The sequence below is a fragment of the Barbus barbus genome (genome assembly GCF_936440315.1).
Source record: "Barbus barbus genome assembly, chromosome: 21".
NCBI classification, from domain to species: domain Eukaryota; kingdom Metazoa; phylum Chordata; class Actinopteri; order Cypriniformes; family Cyprinidae; genus Barbus; species Barbus barbus.
In genome coordinates this window covers 3,194,576-3,214,335 of record NC_136749.1, presented here as the reverse complement: position 1 = coordinate 3,214,335, position 19,760 = coordinate 3,194,576, and the positions used below count along the sequence as shown (strand labels likewise).

The following is a 19,760-nucleotide window of genomic DNA, read 5'->3' as shown; positions in this document are numbered from 1 at the left end:
ACCACAAAACCAGTCATAAGGGTCAATTTCTTTTTAATTTAGATGATACATCATCTGAAAGCAGAATAAATAAGCTTTCCATTGATGTATTGGTTGTTAGGATAGGAAAATATTTGGCCGAGATACAACTATTTAAAAATCTGGAATCTGAGGGTGCAAAAAAAATTGAAACTGAGAAAACTGCCTTTAAATTTGTCCAAATTAAGTTCTTAGCAATGCATATTACTAATCAAAAATTGATATATTTACAGTAGATAAATTTACTAAATATCTTAATGGAACGTGGTCTTTACTTAATATCCTAATGATTTCTGACATAAAAGAAAAATCTATAATTTTGGCTATAACCGTGCTACTTGAGACTGGTTTTGTGGTCCAGGGTAACGTATTTATTGTGCCGTTTGTTACTAAATGCAACGCCACATATGTGGCACATGCAGAGCACTCCTCAGATGTGCATTGCCTGTTCGTGCAAAGCCCATGCAGAGGCTGCACTCATTGAGATGAGCCTGCCTGCAGCCTACTTGATGAATGGTTTCTGCAGCAAGTTGGAAGAAACCTGCCCCGTTCTTTCCTGAAGATCACAATGAATGTACTAGGTTGTGCTGTGCCCCCTACTCAACTCTTCAGCATCAGCTATCCTCACCTCCGTTGGTGGTGCTGAGGATAAGAGGTATGAGAAGCTGCGTGCCTCTAAGGCAGGGGTGTCAAACTCAGTTCCTGGAGGGCCGCAGCCCTGCAGAGTTTAGTTCCAACCCTGCTCCAACACACAAACCCTGTATTTTTCAAATAAGCCTGAAGGACGTGATTAGCTGGATCATGGGTGTTTTTAATTAGGGCTGAGGAATTGAGTTTGACACCCCAGCTCTAAGGCAGTGGCCAACCTGGTGGTTCTTGAGTGCCACCTCTGGCTGAATTTAACGGAGATCAAGGACACTGACAAGACAGCTTTCCTTGACTCCACAGTCTCGGCTCAGAAGTTGTCTCAAGCCATGCACCACTGCCTGCCAAAACGATTCAGCTCAGCTGCTGCTTCAAGTCTCCAGGGGGCCTCGTCCACTCAGAAGCCTGCTATGCCAGCATCAACGAATTCTCCTCTTCGCAACAGTGTAAGTATCAGCCCGACTCCTCACCACCCAAAGGCAGGCTTGGGAAGCCATTCCAGGTGTGTCAAAGTGGGTATTGGAAACAATCAAATGAGGCCACTCACTCATATTCACTCACAGAACTTGTTTCAGGGGTGAGGTTCAAACTTCGGTCCGCGGCAGTGGAGCTTGCATTCTCCAATCCAAAGTAGAGAGTCTGCTGGCAAAGAGTGGCATGGAAACGGTTCTGGCAGCTCACAGCGAGTCAGGGTTTTACAGCTGCTACTTCCTAGTTGCAAAGAGTGGTGGCCTCAGGCCCATCCTTGCTCCAAGCAAGGATAAAGCAGCAGTTCAGGATGTTAACCTTAAAACAAATCCTCTCACAAATTTTCACAGGGAATTGTTTTTTGTCGGTGGATCTGACAGATGCATACTTTCATATCAAGATCGCAGACCATTTTTGTTATTTGCGTTTGAATTGGTGGCTTGCCAGTATCCTGATTCAGTTTCAGGTACACACACCTTTACGAAGTCGATGCGGCCCTCTTCCCCCGAGACAGAAGGGAGTGTGCCTGCTTCACATGCTGAAATCCCAGGTCCTGTCCCACACTTGGGACGCCTCAAGAACCCACAGCTATGTCAAGGCCCTGGCCCCGGCCCCTTGAAAAGCCCCTCATCTGTACCGGGCAGGAACGGATTTGAGGCTGGTCTCCAGGAGGAGGGTAGTCACGACAGACACCTCCAACACAAGTTAGGGAGTTCTGTGCATGGGCAGACCAGCGATCAGCTCCTGGTCAATCCAGGAGCAGCACTGGTGTATCAATTGCCTGATAATGATGGCAGTTCTTCTGGCACTCAGAGCCTTCCTGCCAGACCTGAAGGGGTACCATGTCTTGGTCTGTTCGGACAACATGATAGTGGTAGCCTACGTAAACCACCAAGGGGTCGCAGCTTCTGTACAGGCTGGTGAGGCGGCCTGTGCACAACACAACTTTCGTTCGCTGAAGAAAGTGCATGTGCCGGGCAGATTGAACTAAGGAGTGGAGAAAGATTCTGATGAAATGCATTCAGTGCCAACTTTTAATAGGCAGTTGGCTCCACCGGTTTTGGCGGGCTGAAATGCCATTCGTTCATGCAGCTGCACAAACGTGATTCAATCAGGCTTCAGGATTACAAAGAGATGGAGCTAATCTGACACAATGCTCGTTCCTGTTATCTCAGGAAATTGAGGTTATGTTAGTAACTGAGACAATTTCTTAATAGTTTTAATGTTAGCATTAAAAAGTAAGATTTTTCCAGGTGTGTACTTAAGAAAATATCAAAATCTAAACCTTTGAAAGTCATAAACATTCAAGTTCATCAAACAGGCTCTTCAGTCTTCAGGACTGATTCCAAATTATGCCAGAAACCATTCATCTAACAAAAGTGACGGTTTACGCTGGATAGTTTAAAACCCTGAATGCTTTATTTAAAGTATGTATACATAATACCTCTCCTACAGAACATTACATAATAGTACAATCACTTAGAATAATAACACACTGAAATGCAAAACAGATCATCAGAACCTGACTGCAATAAACTTAGTCGTAGCCCAGAACTCCGCCAGGGCGCTACAGTTACCGTCACCCCGCCTCAGAGCACAAGAAAGTCAAACTAAGACTGAAATGAAACACAAATATTCAGAAGGAAAGGAAAGTTCAGTTGCATAAACCAGAACATACAACACCACGATTCGGTGAGATCTCGCATAAGTGTGAGGGTGTTTCTGCATGCACCTGTTTTGTCTTTTCGTTTGTGCGCATCACTCCTCGCTAACAGAACAGGTTCGGCTGGTCAGGGAGCAAATAACCTGTACAAGGAGTTTACCTGATGCAGGTGAGAAACGGTTAACATTTGTAAGGGAGGATACATGGCAAGAAACACACATATTTATATATATATATATATATTGATTCTTCATATATATGTATATGAAGAGCTCATAATTACAGAATAAATCATAGTAGGCGAGTGATGACACTCTGAATACCTAAATCATTATGGGTACACCTGCGTGTACTACTGCATCATATGGTACGAAAGTATAAGAAATTCACCAATAGAAAAAAGCATTTAAGAGGCCACTTGCCAAGACATTTCTTATAAGATAATACAAGGGGAAAAGCAATAAAGCAAAGCAAATAAATCAACCCAAATTAAAAGCCAATAAAACTAAGAAAAGCTGATGAGTAATCATATACATGTCTGAAAAGCATTTAAAAAACAAACAAAAAAAACAAACAAAAATAAAAAGTCAAGATGTGATTATACGAGAGGAAAAGAGACCGAAGGGGGGGGGGGGGGGGTGGACCCAAAAAAAAAAAAAAAAAAACGGACGAACATCATGGAAACTGACCTCAGAAACATTTGGGAGTCCGTTCTGACGTACTTACCATGACATAATCACTCGTCTCTCACCGAGAGCCTGAACATTCACTGCAATAATGACCTCAAGCACGTCACGAACACCTAACGAAGGCAAAGTATGCACGCTGAAGGCCCGTATTTACATGTGGAACGTGACGTCGGCTCATTAGCATGCTGAGTCTTAGCGAGCCTAGATTAGTTTGTCTTCAACCCCGTTACCAAAAAACAACCTGTTTTGTCCTGCCCTGTTATGCGTCTTTCTTCCTAAATCTTGCACCTCAAGACTAAAGAATAACAATCCATCACTTCCCGCTCTCAGAATAAAGTACCATAAGCAATGAAAATAGTGGGGTCATGATCGGACTTTTCGAATCGAAACAAATATCAATCAGTTAAAAAAATGCCTGTAAGTTCAGTCATTTAAAATTGTCATGAGGGAAACGAAAACAATATCTTATATCTGCTGGTGAAGACACTTACTTTCAAGCATACGAGGTGGCTAAAAGAAGTTCATGCTGAAAAATAAAGATATGATTTGTTCTCTCTCCAACACGTGCGAGAGTTACGTGAGTTTTTTTTGTCCCCTCGCTGAGTGAATATTGTACAGAACACAAAGCAAGCCTGAGGCCTTGATTCATTCACAATAATAAATTAAAGCCGTAATAAATAACGATCTGAACGATGTTTGTCCATGTGTGTGTGTTTGTTTGAGTGGGTGTGGCTTCAGGAGGCAGTCGTCCACTCAGGATGCAGAGTAGGGAATAGGGGGAGGGGCTTGAGCCGAGGAGGGGTGTGTCCTCTGCGAGGCGTGTAGCGTGTGCGTTTGGTGCCGCCACACACACAGATGTGAAGTCAGATGGTGAAGGGCAGCCGCCGGCTTCATGTGTCCGCTGCGCTGCGGGTGGGGATGTGAAACCGCCAGGAAACATCTGTCTGCCGTTAGATTTACTTCATTTCTCGTTCTTTATTCACAAAGTCTATAGTGTGTCTCACTGTATATTTTCCAAAGTGGACATCTGCTCCGGAGTCAACATCAACTGTCCATGCTATAGCACTCTACAGGAGAACAGAAGCAGAGATGGAGACCAGAACCACAGCAACATTACCAACAAACATTAAGCTCAGTTTAATTCCTGAATCTGAATTAAATCCATTTGAATTACACAAGCATATTTAAAAGCTATAGTTACGAGTTGAATCAGAAAGTCCAGATTTGTCACCTATTTTGTGTCAAGAGAGTGTTTTTTTAGGAAATTAGCTCGCTGCTCCAGTTCAAAGGGTTAAAACTAGTGCTGTCAAATGATTAATCGCATCCAAAAATAAGTTTGTTTACATAATATATGTACTGTGTATATTTATTATGTATATATAAATACACACACACTATATATTTTGAAAATATTTACATGTATATACATTTATATTCTTATAAATATATTTAATATATTAACATAACATTTTTCTTAAATATATACATGCATGTGTGTGTACACATGCAGTATACACACATATATTATGTAAACATAAATCGTTTGACAGCACTAGTTAAAACACAAAAACACAATTTTATTTATTGCTACAACAAACGAGCAGCATTTTGACTGATGAGGAGGTTCATACCCGTAAGCCCCTCGGGCTCCTGGGAGTCCAGGAAGGGTGCGGGACCCCAGACCCTCAAGGTGCCGTCATCCGAGGCGCTGGCCATCAGGCCCGGCAGCGCGGGGTTCCAGCTCACGCAGTTGACCGTGCGCGTGTGACCCGTCAGCTCGGCTATGGGCAGCTCGCTGCGCTTGTGCCAGATATAAACTTTGTGGTCTAGAGAGAACACGCAGATCACAAACCCCATCAGCTCTCTGCTGGATGCATTCAGTCCATTATACTGAGACGCAGACGATCTTACCTTCACTGCCACTGGCGATAAAGTCTTCGTTGTAGCCGCCAAAACAGGAGTGGATGGTGTAGAAGCCCTGAGTCACACCCTGGTACTTCCTGACTAAAACCCGGTCCTGCAGGTCCCACAGATGAACTCCCTGCAGACACCAACACAGCGCTTCTTTAGTTTTTAGTTCAATTTACCCAATGTAGTTAACTTACTGTAAAGAGTTACCATTAGTTTTGCATTAAATGGTATATATTTATTATACTGAAATTGAATGGAAAAATAGCCAATTGTTAGATAATATGGTAAATGAAACACTCGTTCTTCATCTCATCAGCGTTCTCGGTTTTTTTGGTATGTTCACACCATGTTCTTAATTACTGCAATTAACAGACGACAACTGAACATTGTGAGCCGTTTACATCATCAGATTCAAAATTACAGTGCACAACGCCAAACTGATAACCAGTAATTAATAAAAAACTATCATAATGCAAATTAACACATTTTTAATAGGACATTAGTTATACAGCTCTGTGCTCACTACTCTAAACTATAGTGTATGCATTGCATTTATTTTCAGATATTTATTGCATTATTGTAACATTAACAATTGTGTGGTCAGTTAGAAGAATTGCTAACTGAAATATTACCAAAAAAATACATTTTACTGCTGAAGCTGTCGTTTTGAGTGTTTCTGCATTCCGAAAATTCTGAGTTTATAAGTTTTAATTAAGAGTTCTATGAGGACGGCAGCATTTTTTACAAGTCAGAATCCTAATTACGGTGATTCCCTGAACGCACTTTTATTTATAGTACTTTAGAATCACACCAGAATCTCAGACTATTCATAAATGAATCACAAGTGAGGCATAAGCACAAAAAAAACTTCACATTATGAAACACTAGACTTAAAAACAGCCGTGTTTTCATACTCACCTGAGTTGCAACATTTAACAGAGCTAATCTCCCGTTCTTTGACACGGTGAAGGACATTATCGGATGGTCCTCTTGAACTCTGTGAGAGACATCAACACATCCTCATAACTTTTACCAACAAAAGCCATAGCAGGATCTATGAGTGATAAACGCAGTCAACATACATGTTCCTGTCGGTCAGATCATCAAAGTTGTATCCCCGGATGCGCTGGTGTGTATCAGAGGCCAGCATTGTCCTACCGTCATTCAGACACCACAGACACTGAACACGAACACCCTCCCAGGAGTCCAGCAGGTTTCCTTCCATATCCTGATCAATAACATCAACACGTCACCATTTACCATCACTGCTCCAGATGCATGTTCACTACTGAGTGCACACTTTCCGAGTATGGGTCACCACACTTGGCCACACACCACTTCCCCCTTTCCCTTTCCTTAGCAATGCGAGCCTTAAAATGCACCAGAATTCTCAATGTGTGAATCTCATATTTCACTGCAAATATAGACACACATACAAGTTTGTTAAAAGCTTTGGTAGGAGTAAATGAAATGAATACTTTTATTCAGCTATGATGCATTAAATAGATCAAAAGTGACAGTAAAAACACTGATATTCCATTTCAAATAAATTTAAATTCAAAGAATCCTTAAAAAATACACACATCATGGTTTCCAGAAAATTATGAAGCAGCACAACTGTTTTCAACACTGATAATTATGTTTCTTGAGCAGCAAATCAGTATATTAGAGTGATTTCTGAAGGATCACGTGACACTGAAGACTGGAGTAATGATGCTGAAAATACAGCTTTGATCACAGAAATAAATTACATTTTACAATATATTCACATGGAAAACAGTTATTTTAATTTGTAATAATATTTCACAATATTACAGTTTTTACTGTATTTTTGATTCATTAAATGCAGCCCTGGTGAGCATAAAAAAATCTTACGATCCCAAATTTCTGAACAGCAGTGCATTTTTTTGTATATTTTTACTTATATGTATATTTAATTATATTTTTTAATTATTTTCATGAAAATTAATGCAAATTCTCTTTACATTAATATAAAAAAAGTGTAAGTAATAATAATATTACTACGTAAGTTTAATAATAAAAAATATTACAGTGTTTGTGTGATCAATAATTAGAAAGACTTTTAAATTGGTTTTAAAAAAGTTAATTGTGCATTAAAAAAAGTATATCCAGTTACTACCAAAGGCCAATACTCTACCTAATGCTAAATAAAATGTCAATATGATTTCTCTCTTTTTTTTTCCTTTTGATGTCAGGCTGAAATATGACCTGGACATTTGCTAACGAGATTCTCCTAATTATTATGCGAGAGCACTGTAACTGTACAGCGGCACTTACACACTGGTAGAACTGGCCTCTCTGACCTCCGGTAATGAAACGCTTGCCGTCTGGATTCCAGGCCACGCTGGTCAGGCTGTCCTCATGGGACTGGCTCATTTTGGTTCTCAGTTCCCCTGTCTGGAGGAGCAGAGCGGCAGATTAAACGCGAGACGAGATGAGCCGCTGGAATGAATCTGAGCAGGCGAGACCCTCACCTGCACGTTCCACAGCCAGAGCTCAGAGCAGTCGTCTGGGCCGCACGCTATCAGATGCGTGTCATCGGGGCTCCAGGCCAGGTAGGAAACCCCATAGGCATGACCCTCCAACGTCTTAAGCTGCTTGAGCTGATGAGTGTCCTGTCAAAACACCTCAGACCATCAGACTCTCGGACTCTCAGCAGAAGACTCCAGTATTTCCAGTGCTGGGTGGTAACTGATTACATGTAATCTGGATTACGTAATCAGACGTAATGTAACGTTGACGTTGAGTCAAACTCAAATGTGTAATGTAATGGATTACGTTAACGACTACAATTAGTAAGTAATCTATCCAACACTGGTTATTTCATGGTGATGAGGGAAAGGTCACTCACAGGGTCAACCTGCCATATGATGACTGTGGTGTCTTTGGACCCCGAGGCCAGTTTGGTGCCGTCGTTGGAGAATTTACAGAACCAGACTTCATTGCAGTGCTCTGTCAAGATCTGCTGGGTGTAGCAGGGGAACTGCTTCCTGGAGATCACAGTCAACGCGTTTTAGAGAGCCCGACAAACAAAATGACACAATATGCTCTGTTCCAACACAAAGTGAGCCGAGCCGTTTCAGGACCAGTGAAATTTCACACTAATTTTGGCATCAGAGGACAAACATATTCGCTGTTGCTAAGTTAATTATAATAATAGCATGTAGCCTTCTCAAAAGAAGTAAACATGACTTCAAGTATTCGATTAAACCATAACAAAGACAAATTCAGAGCAGTGAGTGATTTTTCAGATTTTTATTGGCAAAATAATAGAGTGACAGGCCTATTTACATAGCACAGATCCCATATTTCTGCATAAATCTGAGCGTCTGTCTTGTCTGTTTACGTTCAACTAAGACAAAATAACTAGGTTTATATGAATAATTCAGCATTTTGAACGAGAATATGCACATATACTGGTCTAAAATGACATTGCAATATTTAGTTTTTCTGCAATTTATATTGCAATATGAAAAAACACACATTTACATTCCATTTGGGAAAGAATTAATCATTCTATATTGATTAAAGGTTATTCTGTAGGGGAGCACATCTGCATAGGAAATAATAATAATAAAAAAAGCTTTTTTATATATAAAGCTAAGTAGTATTGTGAAAAAAATTGCAGAAACAATTAAAATAATTATTTTAATTATTTTTAACTGTAACATTATAATACTAATATTTACATATTGATTTCTTAGTTTTCAAAAGGTAAACAATCAAGCTTTATCTGCCCATAAAGCTTCTCCTTTGTTGGCATATGGTTCATAAAAGCTTCTCATTAAAGATCTTGCTAAACGATCCCAAATGCACGCTCTAAGCAACCCCTTCTCACAGCGCATGCAGAGATGAAGCAGATCAAGACGTCACATTGCATGCGTGTTCAACTATTTAATTAGTTGCCAAACCATTACTTCAAACCATAAACTCCTCATTTACTATCAAAAAGTAGCAAATTAGGAGTTTACTGAGGGAGTGAATACGTGTCCCTAATCTAAAGTGCTATCAAATATTAAAACGATGCTTGCAGACAGCGAAGCAGCTCACTAGAGTTTGGAACAGAGCTCACATCTGACCTTGTTCATTTCATTTGCATAAATACTGAGAATATAAATCTGCCAAACGGTACCTGCTGCACACGTGGTCTATGAGCAGAGACACATTGTCCAGTCCGCTGTCCAGTTTGGTGTTGTGGTAGAGACAGCGATCTCTCTGCAGCTCCACAGCCTGGCGCAGGAGCGTCTGTAGACGGCGGGGCGGCAGCATCACAGACGGGGGCAGGTACGCTGTGTGAGAGATACGAGAGACAGACACAGAGATGGAGCAGACAGCCCGCGGAGGGTTAGACTCAGTTTCATCTGAATTCAGCCAACACAGGACATCAAGTGAAAGACTACGCAGGACCCTCCACCCCAAATCAATTCATCTCCTGGATTGGCTGAACTGAAATAGAACTGACCCGAACCCTAGCTGAAAAAAAGAATTACATGAAACTGTACAAAGGGAAAAAAAAGAGGAAGAAGTGAACAGAATTAATGAAAAAGTGAATAATAATGTTTAAACAAATAATAATAATAATAATTCTCAGATAGAAAATCATTTCTGAGCAGTGCATATTCATGTCGAAATCATGATTAAATAAGTTTTGTTTTGTCAAGATCTTCTGGCAGTAGCTTAATGTATTATATGTATTATAAACATTTATTATGTGTGCGTACTTGTTACTATAGTCACAATATAGCACAGCCTCTCATACATTAATTCATAAATACTAAACTCACTTTTCTTAAAATACAGAAACGTCTTAGTTTTTTAAAATCACAATTAAATGAACATTGAGGTGAGTTTTAAATAGTTTCAATTAAATAATTAAGCCTAACTTCTAATATGAAAAATTGGCCATTTATTAAGATATATACAATATGTAAGGAATAATTGACGACGGGCCGTTGAATTATTAGAAAAATAATGCACACCCGAGGTGGTGATGCGGCCACGACGCGAAGCGGAGTGGCCGTTACACCTCGGGTGTGCATTATTTTTCTAATAATTCAACGGTCCGGAGTCAATTATTCCGCTTATACTACGGTTGCCACACCTCAAGACATCGATCAGATGATATATTTCAAGGGATTCGTCCGGTTTTTCTACTTAAATCGCTATTGTGAGTAGGATTATTTCTTCCGCATCTCATCCAACGACTCTTTTGCTAGTTCCAAAACGTCATTTTAAAGCTGGCAATGGAGGCTTGAGCCGTTGATAGCAGACTAATGCAGTTAATAATGAAGTTATTAGAAAGAGAGCGAGAGAGACAGAGACACAGAAAGAGAAACAGAGAGAGAGAGAGAGAGCTTGTATGAATTAGGCTACCTCTGTGTGTCCCTCAACAGTGTTCTGAAGCACCGTCTCTAAACTGTAAGTCTGCTTTAAGATGCAGCGCTGTTATTACCTCGCTAGTGAGAAATGTCTGTCATGTTGTTGTTTTTGTTAGTCCTGTGTGCTGTATAGGTAACGTTAGCACTACTGTATGCTAATTTCCGTTATTACAGTTAACTATGCGAAGTGATATGGAACTGTAATGCGGTCAAGAGAGCTGCCTGGAACTACGTTCGCCGTGCGTTTCCCTGAAAATAATTGCACACCTCAGAACGTTCGTCAGCCAATCAGATTCAAGCATTCAACGGCCCCGTAGTATAAACAACAATTATTAACTGAAAAGTTTTAAACAAAACATTTTAACATGTTGTGTGACCCAGAGAGGATTTCTTTTTCTGAAAAATGCTAGTAAATGTTATCGCATTGGACTAAAACATACTTCATGTTTGTACTTTTTTGCATTTTTTCACCTTGTTACACTTCAGTACACTCAAAAATATTCAGGCTACAAAGAAAATGGCTTGAAAATCTCTCATGTTATTTTATCACCAAATATTGGATTTAGACTATTTCGTTTTCCTTCAATAAGCACAGGTTTTCAAACTGATTTATTGTAGGCCTCACTGATCTGAAATGATCCACCTTAGTTTGAGTGAACATTGCCAAAACTATCCATAAATTATTATTTTTCAATCAAAAATTGCTCCGATAAATGGCCTCTGACGTCAGTGCAAAAACAAAACCTGAAAGACAACAATCTGACGAAAAGATTTACAAGCAATTTTTAAAAGGCCAGTCTTCTTTGACCAGCAACAGGTTACTCCTCTCCCTAATATCACATCCATTACTGTTAGTCTTTTATAATAACCCTTCAACTAACAAGTTAGCGCCTGAACGACAGCATCCTGCAGGAAGTGACATCAACAGCTCAAACAGCAGTAGTGGACTTTTATGACTTTTACGTTTTGTCGAATATGTTGTTCAAATATCCTGTTTGCTCAAATGACATTAATTAGTATGATAGCAACATTCACATACCATTCAAATAACACTCGACATCCCACTTCAGCTCTTTAATTCAGTCCTGTCCACAGTGTAATAATCAAGTTATAATAATTCATGAATTAATAATGCAATATGGTGAAGTGTCCAAGCTTTGACCATTTACTCATATTTCCCCTAAATTTCCACACGAGCATGTTTATTTGTGATGGTTACAGGAGTCAAAGGCAGTATGTGTTTAAGGGTGGTGATGGCGCAGTGGATAAGACACATGCCTTTGGTGTGAGAGACCCGGGTTCGAATCCACTGTGAGACACCAATGTGTCCCTGAGCAAGACACTTAACCCCCTAGTTGCTCCAGAGGCGTGCGACCTCTGACATATATAGCAATTGTAAGTCACTTTGGATAAAAGCGTCAGCTAAATGAATAAATGTAAATGTAAGTGAACTCACTCTGCAGCTTGTCGAGCAGTTTGTATCGTGAGGCCGTCCCTTTGCCTTCCCACTCAGCTTTAGCCCGCAGGTCATCGGGATGACTGCACATCAGGTACCTACAGCAGACATCATGATGAACAACAGCACAGCACATAAACTCTCTGCACACTGATCAAATGAGCCTGGAGCCACAGAGCTGTTAGACTGGAACTCAGTTTATGCCTCATTTGTGAGTCACTCTGAAGCACAAATTAGATTAGAAAAGAAAAGAGTTTAAAAAAAATACACACGGGAAGTTGAAATTCTGAATCTGGATTAATATTCTGCAAATCATATTAATCATATGAATAATCCTTTTACTATTCTCATTGAAAAAGTGCTATTTTGGTATAATTGATATACTATTATAGTTTTTGTTTGTATTTTAAATTAGATTTTTCTTTTTAATATATTTTCGGTTTTCTATGCAAGCTTGAATAACAAAAATTGAAATGTAATTGTGACTTTTACTCACAATTCTTAGAAAAGAAGTCAGTTTTGGTTAAAATGTTAGTAATTTTGTTGTGTTTTTTTAAATAGGTTTATACAAGTTTTAGTTTATTTAGTTTTAGTAAATTAAATCAAATTGAGAAAGGTTTGCTTTGACAACTATCTGAAATAAAATGATTTTTAAAAGTTATTTTATACTTTATTTCAGTTAAAGTTTGCTTAATTTCAAGAAATGAAAATGTTTTCATATAGTTTTAGTTTTTTGTTAGCGATAATAACCCTGCAGAGGTCTAAAATTACGTTTTTCATGACCTACTTGACTCTTCACAATAAATGTGTCATAATTACAAGAAACTAACCCTAAACCAAACCCTAATCTTGACCATGATACAGAAAGTACATTAAGTTAATTCATATTACTCAATACTTATTACACTGTAACAACCTCACCTTAAAAGAAATTGTAACAAAAAAAGAACAAACATTTATTTGCCTTTTTTAGTAGAACTTTTACCAGTACCCAATCTTTGGAGGGTTCTTAAAAACATTTTTTTCCCTCTGTGTGTGGCCTCTATAACAGGAGTGGCAGCACGCAGGCAGAATTTCTTTCAAAGGTCAGAGTAAACTTGCTTTCTTATGACAGACAGGACACCTATGCATAAGACATTCAAAAATAAAAATGAGGAAATGACATCGTTGTTCTAATGCCCCCAAAATAGGAGTGAAGTGTGATACCCGCTGAGGACGTGGATGCGTTCAGTGTTGTACTTCAGCGGAGTGAGTTCGGCTCGGAGCACCTGCAGCGCTTCTAGAACCTTCCCGTCCTCCAGATACTCCAGATACTTCTGCTGCAGCAGCAGGAACTTCATCCGCTGAGCAACACAGGAGAAAATCAGTCAGGACTTTCATACAGCGGATGGTGGAGATGTTCAGAGGACTTTGGACTCTTACCACCACAGCGCTGGGTGAATGCATCAGTGCTTTCAGCTCGTTGAGGTCACTCTCAGCCTGTTAGAAACCACAGACAGATTAACTGAGTTTTCACAAGTTCTGTTGCTTGTTTGGCTTGTTGTGACCCATATGACCATTACATACACAAAAAGGGCAAAGTTTAGAAACACCCATAAAGTGCAATCCTTCTAGCTATTTATGGGAATCATAAGCAGTTTAATGATCCTGGTTCCAGCTCTGATTCCACTGCATTATTGTATAACTGTTTTAATGGGATATTTAACCCCAAAATTTAAATTTGCTGGAAATGTACTCACCCTCAGACAATCTAAGATGTGGACAAGTTTGTTTCTTCATCAGGTTTGTAGAAATGTGTCTCTGCATCAGTGTCTCAGCAACGGATGCTCTGCAGTGAATGGGTGCCGTCAGAATGAGAGTCCAAACAGCTGATAAACACATCACAATAATCCACACCACTCCAGTCCATCAGTTAACATCTTGTCAAGACAAAAGCTGTGTGTTTGTAAGAAACAAATATATCATTAACATGTTTTAACTTTAAACCATCACTTCTGGCCAAAATATGAGTCCATAATAACGCTTCCTCCAGTGAAAAAGTCCATCTCCTGTTGTCTCTCACATCAAAATCCACTCACATATTTGTTTTGGACTGTTTTGGCTTGTAAACAGTGCAGGTGCAGATTTCTTGCCTAATTCCCTGGAGGAAGCGTTATTATGGACTCATATTTTAGCCAAAAGCAATAGTTTACAGTTAAAACGTCTTAATGATGGATTTGCTTCTTACAAACACGCAGCTTTCTCCAGAGGTTAACTGATGGACTGGAGTGGTGTGGATTATTGTGATGTTTTTATCAGCTGTTTGGACTCTCATTCTGACGGCACCCATTCACTGCAGAGCATCCATTGCTGAGACACTGATGCAGAGACACATTTCTACAAACCTGATGAAGAAACAAACTCATCTACATCTTGGATGGCCTGAGGGTGAGGATATTTTCAGTAAATTGTCATTTTTGGGTGAACTATTGCTTAATACTTTAGTTGTTGCTGGAAAACCATTCTTATTGCATCCACTATCCTCTAAAGCCTGTTGTTAAATTATTTGATTTATTTGATTTTTTTTTTTTCCAAAAATTCATAATCCAAAAATTGTGCATCATGTATGAGATCCAGCATGCATACTGTAAAAAGATGTGATAGTTAGAACAACTTGCTTAAGATGCAGTGATTAAAAAGATGGATGATGCACATACACGGCAGACAGAAAACAAGACGAATGAAGGTTGTCATCGTGACAATGGCTTGTTATTCAGATCTGTATCAGAGTAACACCATGCCATTCTTTAAACTACTTTAGTTATGTAAGTACTATGGTAACCATATGTCAGTCACTCAGTAACACAGCATTCAAATCTGAGGCCATCAGTGTTACAGCATTTTAATAACTCTTTTCATTCTGACGTCAAGACTAGTAAACAAAACATGCCAGTGGTCTCTCATCTGCATGCCACAATGTTAAGACATTTCCTAGACTGGCCACATGAAGCCTCACCTTTTCCCACTCCCCCTCCATCACATGATTCCTGAACTTGGTAGCAGCGGGATGCTCAAGTCTACAGCCTGATTCCTGCATCAACAGGTCCACAGTTTGACTGAAACAAGACAAAAGAAAGAAAGATTTTAAAGTGAATTCACACTTCTTTCACATGATTACAGCCTCAGGATTACAGAATTGATTCAGAATTTTATACTTTTGCACACACAGACAGACAGAGTTCCAATCTCCTAGCAACAAGAAGTCAGTATTTGATTCATGAACACAATAATTAACAAATAAACTCCTGAACGTGTCATTTCCTAGAAAGGAACACTACTCCTACTCAACTCACTGTAAACTGTGCGGAGCACCAGCAGTTCACCAGCTTTTCAACACCGAAAGAGAACAGGACAGCAAGACCAGGGCTCGCAAAATCGCTAGCCCGACGTCCCGGGGCTATTGTGTTTTCCAGTCGGGCTACCAAAATGTATCACTGCCCTGCCCGACGGGCCTTAAATACAGGGCTCCCACGCAGTGTTCCCTCTCAGCTGAGCGCGCAGAAGAAATAATGTGCCTCGCGCACACAAAAATGAGCTGGGAAGCCATTTGATTGAATGCCGCAGTAAAAGGGAAAGAATAGCAATGCTCGGGTAAACCGCTATAGAGATGATGTCACGACAGAGTTAGAAAAAACTTTTTTTTTAATTTTTTAAAAAGTTTAAAAGAACAGCATTTATTCAAAATAGAAATATTTTCTAACAATAGAAGCCTTTACTATCAATTTTATCCATTTAACACATCCTTGCTGAATAAAGTTTGAAATTTTGTGAGCCCTGAAGACGCAATAAATCTGTTACCTTGTCAACAATAACAACTGAACTAAACTAAATATGTATATACACGTGTTTTTTTTTTTTACTTTTCAAATTCAGATTTTATTAAAAAACAGTTCTTGTTTTTTTTAAGTTGTTATTTGTCTTTTTGTTATATGATACTCTGTCCAGTCCTGGCTCTTTGAGTTCTGTAGCAACATTAAATTACACTGTATTGGCTAAAACAATATTATATTATAGTGCCTGGTAATTTAGAGAAACAATAGCATGAAAATACCACAGCAACATCTTAACAGTCACTATTATTACACTATTATTAAAGCAGAAAACACCGCTGACACCATCATGACAACCCAAAACAGCACTCACACGGTTATTAAAAAACAATAACACCACTGACATGCGACAAAAACTCTGCTGACATCTTCATGAAATAAAAAACACCACTAATAACTTAAAAAAATCAAAAGCCTCAAACAGCATGTAACAAAAACACTACTGACACCATCCTGACAACACAATAACACCGCTGACACGATCATGGAGACAATAACAGCACTGAAATATTAAAATAATAATAATAATAATCTTGAATTAAAAAAAAAATCCACTGACACTATCTCAAAAGACAAAAACACCACGAATCTAAAAAAAAAAATCCACTGACGTTACAAAATAGTAATATCACGATCACTACCGACACTGGTATTAAAAACCAATAAAACCACTGACTCGGTACACAAACACTTCTGACACGATCATGGCAACACAAACAGCACTGACACCTTACGAGAAGCATCGTTACAAGACAAAACACCAGTGCCACGGTCTTCAAAACATTAAAACACCAGTGATACATAACAAAAACCCGACTGTCAGCATGATGAAAACACAAACACGCCGCTGACAGCATCATGGCTTCATCCGGAAATAACAAGCGTCGCTTACTTGAGTCCTAGCCCGTGGAGATGTTGCCCTATCAGCCGGATCACGTCCTCGTCGCTCTGGGACAGTCGTTTCTTCTTCTTCGAGCTGGTGTCTGACGCCGGGCTCTCGGTGGACGGCAGCCCGTTGGAGTGCACCGCTCCCGCGGCGGAGGACGAGGACTCCCCGTTCCTGCAGGACAGCTCCGGCTCCGGCTCCTGTCCTCCGGTCCCGTTGGCCTGCATGTTATAAAACGCGTTTACAGCGGCGGATCTGCGCGACTGCGAGCTGTTATCGAGACGGATGGCCGAGCGCTGGTGGGGGGTTGGGAGAGACGCCGCAGAGAGGCCCGTGATCCCGGCAGCAGACGCCCCGCTCTCTCCTGCTCCCTCCGCCGCCGAGCCTCGGCTTTTCTTCCGCGGGGGCGGCGAAGCTCCGCCGGTTTCCGAGTCGGAGGAGGAGGCAGCGGAGGCCAGAGTCAGAGTCAGATGTCAGAGTCGAGACGCCTCACAGGCTCGATATCAGCGCGATTAGAGACACGGAAGCTACCGCCGCTCGCTCGCTGCTCTGTTATTGTTTGTCAGAGAACAGCTGCAAGTCCATTATGGACGTCGATCGGTGCGCGATGACGTCACCGGATGCGCCGCAACAACCTTGAGCTCTCTAGAATCGTAAAGCCACACTCAAGAAAAGTGCTGTACAGTCTGTAACAGAAAGTACTGATGCTGTCAGACAGCAATACAGTGATACTTTAATACTTTCTGAATGATTAACGCCATGAAGTGGCAACAAGATTGTTAATATTATTATATATGCAGCCTAAGCTGGTTGGCTGGCTTTAGCTGGGCTGTCTGGTCCTAGGCTGGGTGACCAGCTAAAACCAGCAACTTCCAGCTTAAACCAGCTAAGACCAGCCAACCAGTTTAGGCTGGTTTTAGCAGTTTCTTTCCAGTAGGGACGTGGTACTTCTCCAGTTGACTTACAGAAAAGTTTTGTATCCAATAATTGCGTTACCGATAATGCGGGTATGACTGTATTTACATGGTAATAGGACTACCAATATTTATATATAGCACATCGTCAGAAATATATAATAATTAAGCTGTGTCTGCAAAGCTATAGTGATGCCATGGTGATGTTTTCATAAGTGGTATAGATGTGCTATACCTGACATGACCTTTGCCCTGAGGAGAAGGGATTTTAAAGAAAGACTTCATGACCTGGGCCCGTGTTCACAAAACATTTTATCTTACCACTAACAGTTCTCCTAAAAAGAGTTTTCTCTTAAACCCTGTTCACAAAGCTACTGAGACAAACTTTTCCTGAGGAATAGAGAGAAGTCTTAATCTAAGAGTAAGGGGGCAGGGTTGACCTCATTGCTATGGATGATATCCAGCAGCCATACCACCCTGCAGCCCAAGACTGGTTGCCCACTGAAGCTAAGCAGGGTTGAGGCTGGTCAGTACTTGGATGGGAGACCTCCTGGGAACACTAGGTTGCTGCTGGAAGAGGGACACAATACAGTAAAAAGCACCGTCCTTCGGATGAGACGTTAACCCGAGGTCCTGACTCTCTGTGCTCATTAAAAAATCCCAGGATGTCTTTCGAAAAAGAGTAGGGTGTTATCCTGGCCAAATTTCCCCATTGGTCTCCTAATGGTCCCCATACACTGATTGGCTTCATCACTCTCTCTCCTCTCCACCAGTAAGCTGGTGTGTGGTGGGTGCTCTGGCACAATATGGCTGCCGTCACATCATCCAGGTGGATCCTGCACACTGGTGGAGGATGAGGAGACAGCCCCCCTCACAATGTAGAGCGCTTAGAAAAGCAGAAAAGTAATTGTAATGAATTATTATTATTATGACAGCTTACTAACTATGCTCACAGTGATTGGCTGATAGTCTCTGTCAGAGATTTATTCATGGAAATATTGTAGAGCACAATATTATGTTGCCGTATTCAAATAAAGGTTTAAATATAAAAAATGTTAATTGCCACATTCATTTTAAATGCAAGATAAGTGTCACCAATTAAACAAGGATATGTTCATCTTATTGTCAGCCTCTTACTTGTATGCTTCTCAAAAACAGTTAGCGGATATGCAGATAAACAGACTTTTAATTAACAGAGTAGAATAATCATGGCTGATAATAATACATGCAAACGTAAAAAACAAAATAAAAAACTGGATGCAAGAGCAGCTGTTACTTCTTGCCCAACTGGTTAATGAAAACAAGGGAAATTTGGAGTTGGGTTAACCTCCAAAACCAAAGGTGATACCTTTTTAAACGGTCATTACCATCAAATATTTCTAAAATGTTTATGTTCAGAGGCAGATTGCCAGCAATAGCCATTTTAGAATAGTTTGTGGCTTGGTTTTAGTGACTTAGGAGTCCTCTTCACTACTCCTAACGTTTCACAGATTTAGGAGCTAGTTTTAGCTCTAAAACGCTTTGTGAAATACTCTTAAAGCAAAAATTTAGGATTGACACGCCTGTAAGAATTACAGAACCTCAGATAGTTTGAACTGCTGAGATGGACAACACACACACACACACACACACACACACACACACACACACACACACAGTGTATTAACATACAGACATCTGTCTCCACATCCCACTGAGAGAAAATCCCCTTCCTTCCCCTCACCCATCCTTCACTCACTCAACTCACTCAGAATGGTCAATAGTAGAATATAATGTTCTACATGAATGCAGATGATATTTACAGTCATGTTTGGCATCATTTGAATTGTCTCAGGGTGTCTG

The 19,760-nt window shown here is 40.2% G+C and overlaps 1 protein-coding gene across 1 annotated transcript; it reads right to left on the bottom strand.

Annotated features, from left to right (window-relative positions):
• Nucleotides 1-2,570: 2,570 nt before the first annotated feature.
• Nucleotides 2,571-19,034, bottom strand: LOC306887762 (WD repeat-containing protein 26-like). The gene is made up of 15 exons (XM_079445771.1): nt 17,906-19,034; nt 17,011-17,805; nt 15,245-15,344; nt 13,672-13,728; nt 13,456-13,592; nt 12,250-12,347; nt 9,548-9,704; nt 8,267-8,405; nt 7,890-8,030; nt 7,693-7,812; nt 6,477-6,622; nt 6,313-6,391; nt 5,395-5,524; nt 5,115-5,309; nt 2,571-4,550 (listed from the first exon to the last, which is right to left on the bottom strand). Exons 2-15 carry the CDS (start codon nt 17,229-17,231, stop codon nt 4,528-4,530), a joined length of 1,743 nt encoding a protein of 580 aa, XP_079301897.1. The 5' UTR covers nt 17,232-17,805; nt 17,906-19,034; the 3' UTR covers nt 2,571-4,527.
• Nucleotides 19,035-19,760: the final 726 nt, after the last annotated feature.